The sequence below is a fragment of the Equus caballus genome, chromosome 7 (assembly GCF_041296265.1).
Source record: "Equus caballus isolate H_3958 breed thoroughbred chromosome 7, TB-T2T, whole genome shotgun sequence".
In the NCBI taxonomy this organism is placed as follows: Eukaryota; Metazoa; Chordata; class Mammalia; order Perissodactyla; family Equidae; genus Equus; species Equus caballus.
The window spans coordinates 35,593,711-35,615,181 of record NC_091690.1 but is presented as its reverse complement, the minus strand read 5'-3'; the positions used below and the strand labels follow the sequence as shown (position 1 = coordinate 35,615,181).

The 21,471-nt window shown below is 42.3% G+C and overlaps 1 protein-coding gene across 8 annotated transcripts in view; it reads right to left on the bottom strand.

Annotated features, from left to right (window-relative positions):
• Positions 1-21,464, bottom strand: part of FAM118B (family with sequence similarity 118 member B) — a 42,459-nt gene extending 20,995 nt beyond the window's left edge. For 2 of the 8 annotated variants that reach the window (XM_023645109.2, XM_023645108.2), the window contains exons 1-2: positions 21,297-21,464; positions 984-1,076 (exon numbers count right to left, since the gene is read on the bottom strand). In XM_023645109.2, the coding sequence (XP_023500877.1) occupies positions 984-1,069 (86 nt within the window). In that variant the 5' untranslated portion in view covers positions 1,070-1,076; positions 21,297-21,464. Of the gene's footprint in view, positions 1-983; positions 1,077-6,685; positions 6,756-14,149; positions 14,274-16,124; positions 16,361-21,296 lie in introns of those variants that run through there. The other 6 variants (XM_014741224.3, XM_070273906.1, XM_070273905.1 and 3 more) reach the window with 5 other exon arrangements.
• Between the last annotated feature and the right edge of the window lie 7 nt (positions 21,465-21,471).

Sequence of the window (21,471 nt, the reverse complement as noted above, 5' to 3'; positions counted from 1 at the left end):
CAGTGTGGAGTGTGGGCCAGGCGAAGAATCCATGAAACAAATGAAACTGTAAACCACTGATGTGTGTCAGCATTTGAGGAAATTTATTCTTCTGTCACAGAGTTTGAAGATAAATTGACAAGTACACAGAAAACAAAGCAAACCAAAAAAATGAGGCAATTTTTAATAACTTGGAGGAAAAAATGGATAAGAAACATAACCATGGGGCTGGCCCCGTGGCTGAGTGGTTAAGTTCGCGCGCTCTGCTGCAGGCATCCCAGTGTTTCGTTGGTTCGAATCCTGGGCGCGGACATGGCACTGCTCATCAGACCACGCTGAGGCAGCGTCCCACATGCCGCAACTAGAAGAACCCACAACGAAGAATATACAACTATGTACCGGGGGGCTTTGGAGAGAAAAAGGAAATAATAAAAAATCTTTAAAAAAAAAAAAAAAAAAAAAAAAGAAACATAACCATAACACATCATGAGGCTCAGCTATGAATACTATTTATTCAGTCATATAATGTAAATGTTAAAAACTGATATAACCAAAAATTGTGATATAAAACAGACTGGGGGTTGTAGGGAGAGTACATGATGTGTGTGGGGGGCAATACAGAAGGAGGACCCAGGAGAGCAAGTCTATATCTTCCACAATTTGAAATCGCCAAAACTCAAAACTAGAAAATAGCAGTACACATACAGTATTTAAAAATATGGATGTAAATATTAGAAGACACAGATAAAAAAGTTGAAAGTGACTGTCTCTGAGGAGACACCCCACGGCATTATGAGGCTTGAAGTACTTACTTTTAAAATTATGTACATTTATGACCTTGATAAAAAGTAAAAATTAAATCCAAAATAAAAATAATTCAATTTTATATGAAGGTCAATATTAATTAGTGAAAACAACTAGGACATGGGGCAAGTTTGTTATTTTTCGTTATCCAGCCTTAATGGTAATTTACTACGTTGCTTGGATTCCCTTCCCTTGGTTACCTGGGCTTTTTGGTGGGGGGTGCGCCATCACTGAAGAATCCAAAAATCTTGTCTATATCGGAGGCCTGGCTCCCTGTAGAAGCCATCCAGTTTCTAAAATAGATTAAACACCATGGACCACAATTAGATCTGTAAAGTAGACCATTTAAAACAGCACATACATTAAGCAGTTTTAAGAAGCTGCACACCCTAATGGTGTTTTAGAGGCATCCTCTGCTTAAGGGAAATTCATTAGCTAATGTGCCCCAAACTTAAGGAATTAAATTCATCCAAAAGAAAGTAACCTTGAAATTATGACTGTGGTGCTCCACACCATCATCTTGCTTCTGTTCCTGAAGGCCCCCCCACTACCCGCCCACCACCAAAAAACCAAAAACCAGGGTCAACCCCCATCAATTATTGGCCATCACTTTGTAAAGCTTGAGAAATCCCTGTTACTCTCCCAGGAGGCAGGCTTGGGGAAGACTCAGGGAATGAAAACAACCCATGGATTAGTGTGTTAATAGCCCCCAATTATCCATTTACTGTCACCTAAAGAAATCACTGGGTCAAGAACAGAACAATCAATACTAATTTGCTGATTGTTAGACATTCCTCGTTGCTGGACAAGTGTGTCCTCGCAGCAGGGAGGCATGTCTTTCTAGCTAAACACAGAACGGACTGAGACTCTGAGATCAATGGGAAAGGCATTATTAAGCAAGGATGTATGAAAAATGACCAATTATGTCCAAGTGATGGGACCATTAGCAAAAGTAAAAGAATTAACATGGATTAGAATGAGAACTATAAAGAGACATTTTAGACGCTCGAAATTTTACTGAACTTGCTAAATCTAAAAACCATTAATTCTAAAATAGCAATGTTTGGGGCAAGCCTTCGTGGCCTAGTGGTTAAGTTTGGCACACTCTGCTTTGATAGCCTGGGTTTAGTTCCCGGGCACAGACCTACACCACTCCCCTGTCAGTGGCCATGCTGTGATGGTAGTTCACATAGAAAAAGACGAAGATTAGCTCAGGGCAAATCCTCCTCAGCAGAAAAAAATAAAAATAGGGGCCAGCCCCATGGCCGAGTGGTTAAGTTCGCACATTTTGCTTCAGCAGCCCAGGGTTTCACCAGTTCAGATCCTGAGCGCAGACCCAGAACGAGTCATCAGGCCACGCCGAGGTGCCGTCCCACATAGCAGAACTAGAAGGACCTACAACTAAAATACACAACTATGCACTGGGGGGCTTTGGGGAGAAGAAGGAAAAAAAGGAAGAGGACTGGCAACAGACATTAGCTCAGGTGCCAATCTTTAAATAAATAAATAAATAAATAAATAGTTGGGGCTGGACTGACGGCACAGCGGTTGAGTTTGTACACTCTGCTTCAGTGGCTTAGGGCTCACGGGTTCAGATCCTGGGCATGGAACTACACACCGCTGGTCAAGCCATGCTGTGGTGGTGACCCACACACAAAAAATAGAGGAGGACTGGCACAGATGTAAGCTCAGCGATAATCTTCCTTAAGCAAAAAAAAAAGGGGGAAGATTGGCAACAGATGTTAGCTCAGGGCCAATCTTCCTCACCCTCCCAGAAAAAAAAAGAGCAATCTTTTAAATAGTGTATACACACACAAAAAACAGAAGACAATACATATTACCAGAGTTTGGGTGTTTTATTACTTTTCATTGTCAATTCTTAGAAAGAACTGAATTACCAATAAGTATTTGAAATTTACTGTTTTATTAAAAGGTTTTTTTCTTTATTAAAACACTTTTTAAAGTTTGCTGAACTAGTTTTTCTGGTAAATAGAAGGCTCAGTTCCTCACCCCACATTCCATCACACATAACGAAATTCTCCTTTCATATCATAATCATTACGAAACTAGGAATCAAAAAATCACAGAAGTGAGTTAGGATGTAGATCATCTTTCTAGTCAAATCTTTGATTCTGCTGGTGAGAAAGCTGCAGCTCAGACAAGACAGATGCATTACTTAACTCAGAATCTTGCCTTAATAATTATCTGAGATGCCTGTTAAAAGTCTATGTTCCTAAAGATAAATTCTATTAGTTCATTTAAAAGACAGCATATATTCCTGGGCTCTAATCCCAAATTACCACTCCAGAATCGCCAGAATCTTCAGGGGATTCTTATGATGAGGCAAACAGGAAACATCTAAATGAAATACAAACAACTTTTCTATAATCAAACTATTTTGCTAAACGCAGGACGCCCACCAGGCACACTATATGCCATCCTCCCTTCCTTTAACTGTACACATTACTGATCACCATCTCACAGCCTTCCAGTTTGCTAATACCAACAGGCAGGAGTTGATCGCCATTAAAATATCTCCATGCAGTTCTAATTTACGCGAAGTCGTGTCCCACTCTAAAGTCTAGTCTAGACTGGAGAAGTAGCGGTAGAAGAGTGGGTACTTCCACCACACACAGGGCAACCCATTAGTTTGGGGATATTTTTTAAAAGTACACAATGGAAAAGTGTATATGCTTATGCTCTTTCCTTAAATTCGGTTCCATAAATCCATCATCTGAATAAATTATGCCCATGTAAAAAATAATATGGAGAAAGATGAAAATAAAGTATAGAGGAAAGTAATTTACTGTTTACTAAGTTTTGAAGACAGACACCTTCAGAATTCAATGCTCAATTCAGCTACTAAACCAAAGTTTTAACAACCTCTCATATAGTGCTTATCACATGCCAAACACTACTTACAAATATGAACTCATGCAATCCCCATAACCAAAGGAAGTACTCTTATCACCCTATTTTAGTGATGAGAAAACTGAGGCACAGACAGGCTGTGTGCCATAAGTCAAACCAAGCCATCCGCCTCTACGTCCCAAGTTCTGGCTCTTACCCACACTATTACAACCTAAAAACACTCTCCAAACAGTGGCTTCTCAGCCTTTTTGTTTTTAATCTGCAGTCCAAAACTATCAAAAAAAAGAAGCTCCTACATTCTAGAAAGCAGATTTACTTGAAATAATTCTGTGATGCTTAGTAGATGCTGTATGACTAGGCACTCTGCTGATGCAATGGCAGTCAACTAAATTGAGAAGCCAAATGAAACATTTTCTGATGACAAGCATGATTTGTTACGTTAACCCCCCCCCCCCCCACCCACTAATCCACCAGAACCCTAGAACACATCGATCATTTTCTCCTGGAAAATACGCAAGGTCATTTTCATGGGATTCTATTGCTGTGAGATGGCCAATTCTGGGTGTCTACAACCTGAATACTAAGTTTTTTAATTTTTTTCTTTACAGAGTCAACTGTTCTGAAGGTCCATTCATTCCAACTATATAATTTAAGAGAATATGGCCAAGAGCTCCTGACAAGTTATTACTGGAAGGTTTTGCCTCCTCTTATTTAGGGACTGAATGAGAAGTAATGCAATTTGCCTGCATAACATATGATCACATACTCATCCTGTTTTCTAACAGGATCAGATCTATTCCTCACTCTGAAGCATGCCTTGTGTGATACAATCTCACATGTACTCCTCACTGGCATCTAAGTATAAACCATATCTTATTCCTTCCAGGGCACTGTTTCAGGAAAAAAATCTGTTTTAGCATTTACCCTAAACAATACGCAGTTACTGCTAAAGAGCTTCGAAGCCAACTGTGAAAACCTCACAGAGAATTCCTAAACGTGCATCAACTGGTTCCCACATTACTTTCTTTACGTGATCACTATTTAAGTTGTCATTTTAGTGAGATTTGCTATGTATAGCAGAGGTGGAAAAAGCTTTTCTGCCACGAGAAAACAAAAGCAATTACCTGTGGCAGTACTTCATCACTCCAATTACTGCTAAGCTGCTGAGAAATCCTTCAAAGCTAACAGAATTCAGCAACATAAATGTCAGACACTCAGTAAATGCTGAGAAAAGCAACAGCAACCTCATTAACAGATTTTCTAAGGCTTAAGTCTTCATATAAGATAGGACACACTTTGAAACCTGGCAGCTTGGCAGGAAATAGAATGCTTATAATTGGTGGATGAAAAAGGGAAAAATCAAGGTAAGTGTTCTAGGAAAAATCTATTAAGAAACATGGAAAAGAGACTGTTCATACAAATGAAATTAACTTGGTACAAACTAGAGGACTTATGGATTTGAAAACATCAAAGAAACCCAGAATCCCAGTCGTTCTTGCTTTCACAGCATCCTGGTGCTAGCAAAGATAGCAAAATCTGGTTCCTTTTCCCATTGCAGAAGCAGAGTGAGGTCTCCCAGCCTGCTTCCCTCACGCTGGCCTCTGCGTCTTCCCGCGCTTCCGCTGTGCAGTCTTCAGCTCAAACAAATCACACAACAGAAGGACTGCGGGACAACACATTTCAGTATATGGATGGATGGAAGAAATCAAAAGGAGAGGTAAGTTCTACTGATGACACTTTTGCCTGGAAATAAAAGATCTACAAACGACTAGCTTGAGAAGGTGGTACATACGTTTCTTGCTTTAAAAGATCAGCTCTATTTACAGCAAGCTTTCCCCGCTTCTATTCTAAAAAATACGAATAAAGACTGGCTTATTTCTCTAGCATAAATATAGGAAAGGATTAACCTTATTTTTTTAAGGGAAAAAGATAGTCATCCTTGAACTTGGAAGAAATAAAACTCCTCTAATTGTGGCTTTTGGACTAATTCCAGCACATCTGGTTTTTAGTAACTGTGGAGGGGAGAGAGGAGGGAAAAGATACCTAGTATAAGGTACAAAAGAGCACTCAACAAGCTTATTGACAACTGACAAATTAAATATCTTACTCAGGTGGTTAATGAATTCAGTTCTATAATGTAGACTGCCGCCTTTCCCATCAGTGTATAACACAGATTTTCCATTTCTTCCTTCTAACACACGCAGAGATGGAACTGACACATAGGACTTACAGGTAGACGTGCCCGGATGTGATTCCTCTGTGTGCTCCAGGCTCCAAGTATTTCGTCTATCTCTAGTTAACTTAGTCCGCTCCTACTTTGATCTCTAAACTGTATGTACCTGACATTCTCTACCTTCTGTCAGGGAACATCTGTATCACACTCATTTCCTGAAAAGCTGCTTTAATGTAGTCGGTGAAAAAATGCCAGATTGATACCACTTACTCTCGGGATTTTACCAGCAAACAATGACCCTTATGTGAACAATGTGAGAATGACTGCATCAGAGAGATGGTTTCTGAAAGACTTTAGGATCAAGTGATATAACCCCAAATTCTAGAAAGCCTTTTATTTATTTTTAAAATTTCTTTTGAGGAAGATTAGCCCTGAGCTAACATCTGCTGCCAATCCTCATCTTTTTGCTGAGGAAGACTGGCCCTGGGCTAACATCCATGCCCATCTTCCTCTACTTTACATGTGCGACGCCTACCACAGCATGGCGTGCCAAGCGGTACCATGTCCGCACCCGGGATCCGAACTAGCAAGCCCCCGGCGCTGAAGCAAAATGTGCAAACTTAACCGCTGCGTCACCGGGCCGGCTAGAAGGTCTTTTATTTTAACTCAAGTCCCAAAATAAACCACACTGGTATTCTAAGGTCAAGAGCTCAGATGTTGTTTATATCAGTTATTTTCAATTAGAAAGCCAAAGTAACACAGCACGTATAGAGAAAACTGTTTCAAGAAGGACTAATGGAACACCAAATGAAAACCGGATTTGAATTAGAAGTTGGTGACGGAAGTTGATGATTTTACCAAACAAAGAATGATAACTTCCTTCTTTGTCACTGCTTCCTTCCTGTGAAGCTTCTGAGCAGGTACATCCTGAAAACAATGACACGTTGCTAAGGAAGGAGACTTTTAAAATATCTAATAAAAATATTTTCCACGTACGAAGTAGTACAATCATATAAACAGTTTCATCACAAATGACATAGGCTATTCACTAAAAATAAGATTAAATAGAACTTCAAGGGCAAGATTTTATGTTCTAGTGAGTCCTTAAAGACTAAATTCCTCCGATTAAGACAGTGTGCGTTAGGCATTGCAATATCCGCAACCGTCGGTTTACTTTTCATGCCGACAGAGTACACACAACGTGCTGCGTACAAATGCAGACTCGTCCAAGTCTGGGCAATCCCAGAAGACGTCATCGTCAGAGAGGATCTCTCTCCGGGCTGAAATCTGACAAGTCTTAAGGAAGGGAAGACTTTATGTCATGATAAAAATGAGTAAGACTATCCCACCTAATTTTCACCCCTTTTCACCTTATTGAGGTTTTCTGACTTAAACAGTATTGTTTGACAATTTTTTAAAGAGTTATATTTTGTGGCTGGCTCAGTGGCGTAGTGGTTAAGTTTGCATGCTCTGCTTCAGCGGCCCGAGGTTTGCAGGTTCAGATCCTGGGTATGGACCTACATCACTCATCAGAGTCATGCTGTGGCAGCCACCCATGGACAAAATAGAGGAAGACTGACACACATGTTAGTTGAGGGCCAATCTTCCTCAGCAAAAAAAAAAGAAAGAAAGAAAGAAAGAAAAGAAAAAGTTATATTTTGACAACATGAAGCTTGGCAAATGTTATGATTAAAAATTAAAAACCCCAAGTGTGGCTGAATATTAATAGTGATTAAGTGAATTCACCGTCAACATCAGATGAAACATCTCACAGGTCCCCACATTGTGGCCACGTAATCCAAACTCCATTAACAGCAAAACCAAGGACAGAATATAAGAAAGATACAAAGTAGATCAATTTTACAATTATTCTTAGAGTTCACTAAAAGGAAAATAAATAAAATGTTCTGCAACATTAAGATAAAAAGAAATCACTCTAGTCCCATTTACTCATTGCTTTTGAGTTCATGTTTAAGTGCACACTACCTCAGATATAATGGATAAAAAAAAATTGAATAGACACCTATCTTAGGTTCTTAACTATGTTTAAAACTCAGTTATCAGAATACCCAATAAAGAAGGATTTAAGAATAAGCTTGCTTTGAGGGCATTCAATTTCTCTTTTAATTTTGTCATTCAACAGCTATTAAATGTCTACTAAATGCTGGCTCCTGACCTTCTCTCTGAGAATGGCAATGGAACTGGAGGTCCTATGAGGTCACAGACTTTCCTTTTAAAGAAAAAGAGAGTAGACTACTAAATTTTGGGGTGATTCTTATGCAGTTCTATCTAGATGAACGAGAGAAAACACCTGCCAAAATTTTCCAGGGCCCTTCTAACTTGCAGTTACATGAACTCATACTGTTTTCCCTTTTTACTGTGAGAAGAAAGTAGAATGTTTTGCCTCAGAAAGTCCACGACCCGTGCTTCTGAGCATTCTCTTGAGTGACCTCACCTCGGCTTCCACCTCCTGAGAAACTAAGCTGGAAACAAGGAACGGTGATCACAGACAGGACTCAAATACGAATCGCCCATGACAAACCGGGAAAGGAATCGACAAGAAAGAAGTTTAGGAAACCACAAAAGGATACTCCACAAATACTCCAGAAATAAAGCAAAATTCAGAAACAACATGGGAACAGATTAGTTACGGGCAAGTACGGCTGGAATAGCTACAGTGATCTCCTGGACAAACTGAGCCTGGTTCTTTATAAAGAGCACTGTGCACCTGAAACAAAGGTGACGCTGGCTCTATCAGGACCAAGATCACATACTGAACGTACACCAATGTGATACACTTGATGTGCATGTAACTTGGCAGTATCCTACCATATGAGTCATTGATTAGGACCTTAGGAAAGTAGTGTGCCTGAGTTAAGACTGCAAACTTAAGAAACACACGGAAAATTTCAGAGTCAAAAAAACAGAAAATGTAGACCACCACATAAAAATGTTAATGGGGGACCAGCCCCGTGGCTGAGTGGTTAAGTTCTCGCGCTCCACTTCAGCAGCCCAGGGTTTCACCAGTTCGGATCCTGGGCGCGGACATGGCACCGCCCATCAGGCCACGCTGAGGCGGCGTCCCACATGCCACAACTGGGAGGACCCACAACTAAAATATACAACTATGTACCGGGTGGCTTTGGGGAGAAAAAGCAATAAAAAAAAAAAATAAGGTTAACGGGCCTTGGAGCTACTGAGCTTGAAAGAAATTACGGAGGTAAGCAAAGCCGCTCCTCCCAGGCAGTTTCACCCTGACAGAGCCCTATCTTCACCATCACCGCCCCCCTCAGAGGTAAGCGCAATCAGTGCCTGTGCCATCCTTTGTCATGAAACAAAGCTAACCAGAGATCTATAAATTGGAATGACAAAATTCTCAGTTTTTACTAAATTCTAGGTCATATACGCATGTGATCCAACATCAGTCTTTTATTCGCAGGAAAAGATTTTCGTTAGTTTAGCTGCCCCATGAAATGAATTTAAGAAACTTTCGTGTTACTTTGGAATTACCTAATTCAAGTTAAGACAAGAGTCTGGGTGTTTACAGATTACCAGCGCAGAACATTCACGGGGTGGAAATCCTTCGCTAATTATTCACCTATTCTGGCTTATGAATTTTTTGAAACGGACTGAGGAGACACCGGTTCCGACAAAGCTGAGGAGCTGCCTCCTCCCCCGGACACGCCGGCTCCGACTGTCCCTCAGACGGCCGGGCACTCTGGCCTTGGGGCCTTGCTTGGTATCGGTTCCTTCTGCCCGGATGCTCCTCCCCTATGTGTCTGCACAGGTTTCCAAGCCTTCGCTCAACACGCCTCCTCAATGATGCCACCGACCCTGACAACCTTAGCGAAAGCTGCAGCCTCCTCACTCACTGCATCAACTCTTCTACTTTTTATTTCTAACATATTCATTATATTTATCAGCAAAATAAATATATTAATTATGTTTACTATTCGTCATCTGCCTCCTCCCACTGGAATGTAAGCTCCTCAAAGTAGGAATATTTGTCTGTCCTAGGGCAGTGCCCGGCACATAGTAGGCATTTAAATCTTTACTGAACGAACTCACTCAAACGCAAGATGTTGCTCATAATTAGAATTACAAGAAAGAAATTTATTGTGCAACAGAAAGAGCGTTTCCAATTAAAGGAAACACCCCATTACTGCTTTCAACACAAGGACCATAAAAAGCCATGTCATTTTTTAAATGGAACAAACAGGAAGAGGCAAATTCCTCTGAAAATTGTGTGCATGGTAAGTCAACATTCAGACTATCCTTTTTCAGACCCACCAATGGTCATAGCAGTGAGGGAAGGGAATCGGATTCTAGCAGGCAAAAGGATTCCAGGCTTAAGGTTTCAAGACTAACTGAACATTTTATATGTAAATCATTTTATTTTTATAACTCAAGTTTCAGATATCTATGATTTTTAAGGGTGGATTTTTAAGGCAAGAACTCTTTCTGGCAAATGACTCAAGGGACATTAGTATTTAGGGCTAAGAAATCAGTTTCTCGTATTATACGTATTAAATCTATCTAAAGTGCTTTACGACTAGAGAAGAAGAAAAGCTTATGCAGCAGCAAAAGGGATTTCAGAATACAAATCAGATTAAGCTATGGTTTAAAATCACTCAATAGCGTCTCGCTGTATTTAATAAAATTACACTCCTCCCCATGGCTACAAGACCTGGCACGATCCGCCTCTGCAGTCCTCTCTACCACGTCCCACCCAGCCTCCCCCTCGTTCCCCAGGCTCCAGAGCCACCCAGGACCCACTGCACACTTTCCTGCTCACACACAGAACTCTGCTTAGAGTGACAGACTCTACAACCTCCTCCGCCCCCAGCCCATCCTTGAGTCTCAGCTTCAACAGTACCCTTCTTGTTCCGGGGATCCACCCCATGCACCCCAAGTCCCACATTTATACCCCAGCTTCTTATCTGCATCTCTTAACACTTGCAATTATTGGTGTCTCCCATAAAAATCAAAGCTCCATTAAGACAAGAATAGTCTGTCTAATTTGTTAGCACATCCCTGGCCCCTAGCACAGTTTCTGTTCTATAGTGTCTACACAGTGTTGTACATGTTCAAATATCTGCTGAGTGAATGAGTGTGCACCTATCATGAGTTAATTTAAAGTCTATGAGATCAGCTGACACTTTTAATTTTATGAGCTGTAAAAAAAAATAGGACGAACAGGTAAACTTGCAGTATTTTTTTTTTAATGCCAAATACGTTATTCGACTGATAGCACTGCTCACCTGTTTCAGGTTAATGTTTACCCCTACAAATAAAAATTCTCACCTGCTTTGGAGGGGTCCTCTCTCCCTTTTGGTTTTTCATCTTCCCAACTCATGAAAAGAAACTAGGATCACACAGTACTTTTGTAAAAGTCTATAGATTTGTTTTATAAAACAAAGCTACATGAACTAAATTCTCAGTCCACTTCCATTCTGTGGTTTTCCCGTGACCTGGCCATGATTATATTCTGTTTATGCTTGTAGGGTTTAAAATGATAGGAACTGTATTAGTCACAAGTTGCTGAATTTTCATGTTCAAGTATCTGTTACATACCAGGCACTGTGCTAACAATATTACTACTACTACACCCAGCTCACCTCCACCAAACACCATACAGCATTTGTAATGAGCCAGGCACTGTTTTCTATACTTTATAAACAGTCACTCTTATATGAAGTAGATAGTATTATCATCACATAACACTGATATCATGGATAATGGAATCAAGGCACAGAGATGTTAGTAATTTGCTAAAGGTCACAGAGCTATTACACAGTAGACATGGGACGCGCACTGCAGAGTCCATGCTGTGAAGACACTCGGCAACATTATCTCACCAAAGATGACTAAGACCATACCCATAAGGGCCACACCCTTGAAAAGTCTCCAACTTTTAGTGGAAAGAGAACTGTAAACAAATATTGATAACACATTTGTGCTAAGTTTAATAAGCAGGTATGAGGTACAGAGGAGATTCGTGCTTGAGGGAGATCAAGGAAAGCTTTATGGGAAATAGATATCTTTATGTCAAAATTCAATGAAATCGTTAGTATTTATCTTCCTTCACCTCTTGGAAGCATCTGACACAATTCTATGCTCGTCTCCCGGACGCAGTATTTTCCCGGCTTTCCCCCATCCCTCTAGTGGAGCTCTTCCTCCTCTACCCATCCCTGAAAAGTGGAGGCTCCTCAGGGCACCGTTTTAGACGCCTCAGTCTAATCACTTCAGATTCCCTCCCCACCCTGCTTCTCCTCCGAGAGTTTAAAATACCAAGTAAATGCAAACGACTCCCAAGTCTGTGCTTTCAGCTCAGGCCTCGCCTGTGCTTCAGACCCAGGAGGCCCCTGTCACAGCTTCAGTTACGCAGCCCTTCAAACCCCACGGTACTTAAACAGTACTTCAAACTTAAAGGTCAAAAAACAGTCTGACAACCTGTTCCTTACCCCATGCCGCAAGCCTCAGAGAGAGAAACCATCTCGGGCGACATGATTACAGGTGACTATTTCCTTCTTTCTGTTTCAGGCACAGTACAAGCATTCATGGACATTGAAAGAATTGTCAATGCTTTAAAAACGGACTCCTAAGTACACTCCTTGGATCAACTTCAATAATCCCTTAAGAACAAGAGAACGATGGACCAAAGGGAACTTAGGAAAGCAGTCGAGCTTGTAACCTTAAACTAGCTTGATAGTCTCTTCAGGATTTTTTTTTTCCCCTAATAAAAATTAACTGCAAAATATTCTCTTTGATCTGTAAAAGAAGTGAGAAACGAAAGCACTGTTTAGACCCAAAACAAGGATCGGAAAGCTCAGAAAAAGGTATCCTGTGCCACAGAGGCCACCAGAACAACTAGGAAGACGAGGTACCCTCGGAAGAAGTCGCTTTGAAAGCACGGCTTAGCGGAGCAGGCAGCGTCCGTCTTAACAAGTGGTCAGGGAAATAACTGAGGGAAAAAATAGGTGAGAGAAAATCAGGTTAGGGAGACCTAAAAACATACTTTCTTAAAGAGCGAAGGAGGTCAACGCAAGACCAAGGGAGGAACACGGGGTGACCACAGAGGGCTGGGCGGCCTGAGCCCGAGGGACATGGACGCTTCATCAGGGAAGACAGCTCCTTCCTCCCTGACTAGAAAAGTCACAGGCCACACGTCAGCACCACAGGAGACGCGAGGTACAGTGAAGCAGGACGAGGAAACGAAGAGCAGCCTGTAATCCCACCCGCAAACCACCACTGCTGATGCTCAAGTTTACGTGGAGAAGAGGAGCTTCCAAGAGGAACTCCTGGAAGAAGCAGAGCCTCCTGCGTTCACATTCACATCAATTCAAAAAGCTGTATTCACTACACTTTACCCCTGAGTTCACACCACAAGTTTTCTTATATGTAAATCCTCCTTCTCATCTTTTAAAAAAATTTTTCTTCTGTCATTTATCTTAGTGTCTTAATAAAATTAACTTTTAAAATACCCAAGTAGCATGTGGATTGCTCAGAAGAGCAGCAGAACACGTTTCTACAGCAGAGCGCAGAAAGCAGCGCACATCCCCAGTGGCTGAGGGCAGTGAGGAAGCTGGGGTGAGCAGGAACCAAGAGGGAGCGGGCGGAGGGCTGGCCCCTCCCCAGGCCCCGTGGACAGCACTTAACGATCTGTAACACTGGGCTGAAGCACAAAGTTTTCATAACGTGCAGAGGCCTGCCATTATTCTTGGCTGATATTCACTCTGCCGTAGATCTCAAACCTGCTCCAATGTAGAGCAGAAAACTGAAAGATGATAACGGGCCCCCTGTGAAGTTATCATATCCACATAACAAGAAGGAACATTAGGAGAGACGATGGAAGAAAAAGAAAAGATGGGGGGAATCAGAGAAAGAATAGCAGGAAATGCCTCAAAACTGAAAGACACAAATTTCCAGAAATGAAAGCATCCCCTGAGTACCGAGGACAGCTGATGGGAAACACCCACGCCACGTACATCACCATGAAATGCCTGAACACCAGGGACACAGAGAACACCCTCAAAACTTCCAGTGAGGGAGAAAAGAAAAAAACAAACTAACAAAACACGGTCACACAGAAAGGATCTGAACCCCTATGCCACTAGAGCATCACAGATACCAGACAGCACAGCAATGTCTTCCAAATTCCAAGGGAAAATTATTTCCAGCCTAGAATTCTGTAACACTGCCAAACTATCAACCACGTTTGTGGGCAAAATAAAGTCATTCAAATATTTCTTAGGAGATAAGCACATAAACCAAGCAAAGGGGCAACACGGGTGCCAGCCTGGGAGCAGTGGAGGGCAGTACCTGAAAGATAGTCGGGAGCTGTTCCTGATGGGAAACAGTAAAGAGGGGAGGAAGATGCAGGGCTCCAGAGAAAAAGGAAGCGACAAATTTCAGCTCAGAAAATGTTACTGATAGGAATGTGACTAATATGCTGGAGCATTTGGAAAAAAACTAACAGTGGGACGTGAAAAAAACCAGGCAAAGGTCAACCTAAACACAAGGAAGAGCAGAGCTGAGACAGATCATCTGACTAGTGGTATTTGGCAGAGGTAGAAATACGAAAAAGCTGCCTGTTTTCACCAAAAATGACAACACAGCTCTGTTAGGGGCCAGCCCGGTGGCACAGCGGTTAAGTTCATGTGCTCTGCTTTGGTGGCCTAGGGTTCGCAGGCTCGGATGCTGGGCGCAGACCAATGCAACGCTCATCAGGCCGTACTGTGGCAGGCATCCCACATATAAAGTAGAGGAAGATGAGCACGGATGCTGGCTCAGGGCCAATCTTCCCCAGCAAAAAGAGGAGGATTGGCAGCGGATGTTAGCTCAGGGCTGGTCTTCCTTGGGGGTGGGGAGGAATTACAATACAGGTCTGTTAGGGGGTGGAGGGCATGGAAAGGTAGGGAGTGCAAGGTGGAGGAGCTAAGTTCTAATGTATCCCCACAAGAAATCACCAGGCCAAACACGGGGGAAAAAAAGGACTAACAACACATCAAATGATTCAGAAACACGAAGATGAGGCCTGAGGAAAAAGGAAAGTAACTGAGCGGCTGCCTCTAAAGAATGAGACTAGAAGGTGGGGAGACTAGAGGCAATTGTTTTGTTTTTTTCTCTTAGAATTCTTTTAGTACTAGCTGACTTTTTAAACCATACAGAACATGAATTATTTTGATAAAAACAAAATAAAAAGGGAAAAAATAGCAACATTTAAAATTTGCCATTTTTCTCTCTGCATTTTTCAAACCTCACATTGCATCTGGTATATCCATAGGGGTATACCCAGGCCCCCAGATGGCTTGCTGGGCAGGAGGGGGCAGGGAAATTGACTCTGGGCCCTAACTCAGCACTGACTGAATCACGATTTCCGCAGGAGTGCTCTGTAGATTTAAAAGGACCTCAGGAGCCAGCCCTGATGGCCCAGCGGTTAAAGTTCGGTGCTCTCACCGCTTCATCAGCCAGGGTTTGTTTCCCAGTCTCAGAACCACACCACCTGTCTGTCAGTTGCCATGCTGTGGTGGCGGCTCACATAGAAGAACTGGAAGGACCTACAACTGGGATACACAGCTATGCACTGGGGCTTTGGGGAGAGGGGGAAAAAGAGGAAGACTGGCAACAGATGTAAACTCAGGGTGAATCTTTCCCAGCAAAAAAAAAAAAAAAAAAAAAGGCACCTCAGGCAATTCTTATCATCCAGCAAGTTGGAGAAATGCTGACTAGTACTGTATACTGGGATCAAAACTCAGGGTGGACTTGGTTTTCTAAATCAGGTTTCCTTATAACAGCCAGTGGAAGTTATTTTTGTAAAACTAACAATATCATTAGAGCAAACACAGTATGTTCCAATCATTAACAATTAAAACACCCCCCCACACACAATTCATATACTGTTGTTCAAATGTTCAAATAATGCAGAAAATAGGTTTATTCAACTTAAGCAACTATCTGTTGCAAATACCTTGTTCAATTTCTCTAAGGATCCTGACATCCTCTGGTTTTTGTCCAATCACAAAGTTGAACAGTCCCTCAATTTTCCACTGTTCATGTTCTGGAAACATGGTTTCCATGTTCACCCTTCCAGTGTATATTCCTTTTCCTATAAGATACCTTGATCATCTTCATTTACATAAATACCATAAAATACATAGCTCTTTACATTCTTGAAAACGCTCTACCGTAATGATCTTATTTTAACTTATTATCTTAAAATGCTACTAATAATTTGAGTATGTACTACACACTAAGCATCATCTATTTATCTCGTTGCTCATCACAACAGTCTTACCAGGTAGGTATTGTTAATCCTGCGGCACATCTGAAGAAACTGAGGGTGAGGAGATGAAACGCTTGTAAATGACGAAGCCAGATCCAAACCCCAGTCTGCCTTCAAAGGTCCGGCTCCTTCTAAAGCACCAAGCCGCCTCACTCGCACCAGCACGAGACTTTGAGATCATCTAGTTGTCCACCCCACTTCCTTTTTTGGGTGAGAAGTTTAAGGTGCAAACCTTTGAAGTGAGTCACCTAAGGGGAAGAATTAGGCACGGCTAACATTTATTGAGCCCTAACTATGCACTGGGCTCTAACGAGCGCTTTAACACGCACTGCCTCCCTGAATCCTCACAGCAGTCCTACGGTAGGTATTGTCCCCGTTTTACAGGACAAACGAAAGTGAGAGACAGGTTAAGTAACTTGCACAAGGTTACACGGCTGGCAAGCGGCAGAGCCAGGATCCGACACCCAGTCTGTCCGACTCCAAAGTGCACGCTCTTAGCCAGTGTGCTCAAGCATCCTCAAGGTTTAGGGTCCACGTCTCCTCTGAATGCCCACACGGTTTTATTCTTGTAATTAAAAGTGCACACATCAAGTGTGGACCTTTCCTGGATCCTGATTCAAACAAATTAACTGCTAAAAAAAGAGACCAACGGGAAAATTTGTGCACCGACTGGTTGCTTGATGATATTAAGGAATGCATTTTTTTCCTAAGGTGTGATAACAGTATCGTGGTTATGTTAAAAACAAGTCCTTATCTTTCAGATACATACTGAAGCGTTTAGAGATGAAATATGTCTGGGATTGGATTCAAAACCATCTGAGAGGTAAGGGTGGGGTGTAGAACAGGACTGCGCTGTGCTAGCTGGCAGCAGAAGCTGGCTGAGGGGTACGCGGGTTCATTATTTTCTCTACCTCTGTAAATGTCTGAAATTTACAATTAAGAAAAAATGCATGACAAAAAAGACTGAGGAAAACCAGGATATAAACAGTATTTGGGAAACAACTGTGAATGACTTTTTCCCACTCTACTTTTTTGTATTTTTCACATTTTCTGTATTACTTTTATGACAGAAACCATAGAATAAGCTATTTAAAGAAATTCTCTATCTTCTCTAAACAGGCAGAGCAAGACTGCCCATAATCTACTGCGGTCAAAACATTATGAGAGGGGCCGGCCCCGTGGCCGAGTGGTTAAGTTCACACACGCCACTGCGGTGGCCCAGGTTTCGCCGGTTCAAGTCCTGGTTGCAGACATGGCACTGCTCATCAGGCCATGTTGAGGTGGTGTCCCATATGCCATAACTAGAAGGACCCACAACTAAAAATACACAACTATGTACCGGGGGGCTTTGGCAGAAAAAGGAAAAATAAAATCTTTAAAAAAAAAAAAACATTATGAGGAAAGCATTTCCCATCTCTTTATCAGTTAACTACTTTTCACCCACTTTTAGAAAGGCCACTTTGTAAGGACAAGTATGATCTTTCAATATAAACTAACCAAGAGTATAAAGGCACATAAGGGAGAAACAAATTAGAGATAGATTTAACAAAAATAATAATACACGTCCTGTTGATAGTTAGGCCGAGTTTGGATCAAAGACCTTGAATGTGTAATGCTGACCTTCCTCAGAGTCTTACGGGCCACCGGATAGGGATGTCCTCAGCCTGTGGTATGGTCAGGTGAGCCCTAGGGACAGCCACAGCTTCCGGGCCAGGTGTCTTTGGTGAGCCGCCCCCAGTTTTCCCCCATGAAACAAGTATTTCCGCATGTGCCACGATATGAAAAAAGTTTGGGAAGTACTGATTTAAGCTAGACCTGCCTTGACCATGACCCAGAAGCTGAATAAAGTATAACGATCGGCATCAGTACAACAGAATCTCTTTAAAATGCTGGTATGGGAAAAAGCATTCACACCCATGATATAGGTCTGTACCACTGATTTCTAATATTTTTTTCTACTGCACTCTCTGCCATGCCCCACTTAGGAAATCTTAGGGTATATTCAGCACCATTCAAGAAGTAACTTCCAAATATAAATGTTAGCTCAGTGACATAAGGTTAAATTCTGGGGACAAGAGCAGAATCCTGGTTCTCCATGCCAATGCTAAATGTATTCAAGATAAGTCTGAGATAAATTCCACTCCTTAAGAAAGAGAGTACCTAAGTGTCAAGTGTCAGTGGAAAATCTTTACAGAATAGAAGCTTAGAGTTGTAAGGATCTTCTTTGAAAAGACAAAAAACTAAAGCCAAATTACTTGCTCAAGTTCACAAGGGCGCGGCTGAACTGGGACTAGTCCCCAGATGTGCTGGCTCCGAAGGGCACTGTCCAGGAGGCCTCCAGGGCGCACCCGCTAACTGCTCCTTTGAATCTGTCTCAAACCGTAAAATAATAGCCAGGCACTTCCTGCTCTTCAGGGCACTGAGTCTCTGGTTAATCTGCAACTAGCAAACCACTGTTGAAGAAGCCAGAATGTACCTTGTGCCACCAATTAACCTTAAATTGGTGATATTTAAACACAAGTTCCTTTATTAGTGAGTCCTCATGTATATCTGTGAAATAAAAAGGAGGCTTTGTTCTTGCATAGATCAGGAAATATCCTTCCTTAAAATAGAATTATCAAGTTCTTTATAGAGTAATTTGGGGGGGGCACATTTTCTCATATACCAAAATCTATGTGAATGAAATAAGCCATGTCTGTACTCTATAAGAATGAAGACACCACTAGACACCAATAACAGAACCTCCTTCCTTGTACTGAGAAAACAGTCGAGATAAGACGAGCCCCCAACTAAAAAGAGAATGTGAGATTGGTGCAGAAGTGGAAAAATGAACTGCCTAAAATAGGATCAATCGAAGGAGGAAGGGGAAGAAGGCAACGTAGCATTAAAACGCAAAAGACAGTCATCATATTTGCATAAATTCTTGTACACTCAGAGAGCAACTTTACTTTAAATCACCAAGTGCCTCATCTCAGAGGAGAAGCATCAAGGAAGTTGTAAGTTCTGTACCCATATTAACTAAAGCTGTACCGTGACACCAAGCAAACAAAAACTTTGAATTCTTCAAATTGCTCTTACAAAGTTTCGACAAGAAGATACTAAAGTTCCTTCTTCAGAAAAAAGTGACCAGGGTTTTTATTCTCAGGCACTACAGTGTGTGCCTTGGGTTAACCTGAAATCCAAGAACACAAGGTCTGTGTCACTAGCAATGACACGTGAGTTGGTTCTTCATTTTGTTTCCTGCCACAGAAGGCCAATTCTGGAAGAACAGGTGTCATTTCTTGAATGCAATTAAGGACAGGTTAATATAGCAACAGGTTTTCCCAGCCCCTACACAAAACCATAAAAGTACTACAAAACATGTTTGTAATTAATGTAACGATAAGAATTTAAGTCCTGATGCCCAAATTTCAGAGTCTTTGTTAAAGGAGTCTGCATGTACCTAAGGAACAAGTGATGTGCAACTGGTTAATTAGTGAAATTACAACCTGCATCTGGAGCCTATCAGTAAAAGGTAAGAATTATTTTAGGGCGGAATTTCTCAACTTTTATAGATCTATGTCTTACCTGTGAATTTGCAGGGGAAAAAAACAAAAGGAGATCTGTTTCCCAACTTTCCTTGGAATTTTTTGCAGCTATATCCCAAACACCTGTCTTATTACAGAAACACACACAAGCCTTCTTTCCCACTCTACAAATACATTTACTCTTACCTGCACTCTTCCAATTCAAAAGTTCAGACACGTTCTAACACATGTCTATGATGCACTTCAGCCATCTAATGAATGTGAGTTTACTCTGTGCCAGATATGGGGACAAAAAAATGAATGAGTCCTTAAGGGACTCACAGTTCATAGCAGCTGCCAACGGTACATCTTGACCTGTACAATTCAAAATCAATTCAAACTCAACGGACAGTACAGGAAGGGAAAAAAGACCACTGAATAAAGCATAGCCTCATTACTGGCCGCCTAGATTGAAGCATCCTAGCTGATTCCCCTGCTATCAAAGCTCTCTCCTGTTCAATCTGTCCTGCATTCAACTGCCAGATTCATTTCCAGAATTCCACTTTCAAAGAGTCTCTCTCCTGCTCAAGAAGCTTCAAAGACTCTTTACTACTCATCACACGTAGTTCAAACTCTTCTTCAACTTGAAGTCTTCTACAAGCTAGGCTCCACTTACCTGCTCAACCTTATTACATGCCCAATATGGCTTCTTCTGCCAATTCCTTTTGGAGGGGTAGGATGCAAAGCTAATTCTACTACCTACTCGAACTCCTCAGGCAGCCGTCATTCTAAGCGGTCTTAAAAAATTGTTTCCTCTATGTCAGCACAGATACATTATTTTTCTGAACACCCTTTCAGAACTCGGCAGTAGCTTTCTTCTTAACAAATGGCAGGTACGTCCCACGGTATTTTTAACATTACCATCTCAAGCAGATGTTCATCTACCCAGTCACCCCTTAGTGAAACGAGAGGGAATCGCTTGCAGTTTGGGCATGAGAGTTTCAACACTGCACCTTAAGACAGGGGAAGAGGGTAAGATAGGGAGAGCAGGTTTGGGGCAGTTCAAACTATGGAGGGGAAAAATGAAGGAAACAGAAAGGGGAAGGTACTTCGTCTGTGCTCTGTACTTTGTCTTTCCTTCGGAAGTAGGGGAAAGGGTAGGGGAAGAGAAGACTTCAAGAAATGACTTCTTGAGGAAGGACAGAGAAATTCAAGGTGTTTCCTAGGTGGGAAATACGAGCTGGGGCCCCTGAATAACAGGAGGGCTCCTCATCATCCCTGGGAAAGAAGAACAGGTTACAATGTGAAACAAAGCGGCTGGGAGCCCGGAGGTGAGAGGTGGAGAGACTAGAGATCCGGGCATCTCCGAAGGTCGAGCGACAGGGAAATGAGAGGGGCCACGACGCATCCCTGAGGGGACTGGCTGAACACCGGGGATGCGGTTGCCAATAGGGACGAGGTAGGCGTCCAAGAAGGCTCCGGGCTAACGTTTACGGGGCATCGCTTCCACGGGGGGCGCGGGGGCGGGGAGGTGTTTTTGAGTAGGACCGTCTCCCAAAGGGAGAAACGGTTTCCCAGGGCAGTGCTCTCTGAGAACGCAAATCTTGGGGACGCGAAGACGTTAAACGTTGAGAGACTGACATTGCCCAGCCCCAGCCCGGCTTCCCAACGCACTCACCGCGTCCCCTCCAAACACCACCGCTCCAGCTGCAGATACCGGCCTGCGCAGCCGCACTTAGCGCGCACCGACCCCACGTGACTCGGCCCAGGCCCCGCCCAGCCCACGTGACCGACAGACCCCGCCCACTTCCTCCTCCCTCTATCATTCTTCTGCACGTGGTTTTGGCTCGCTC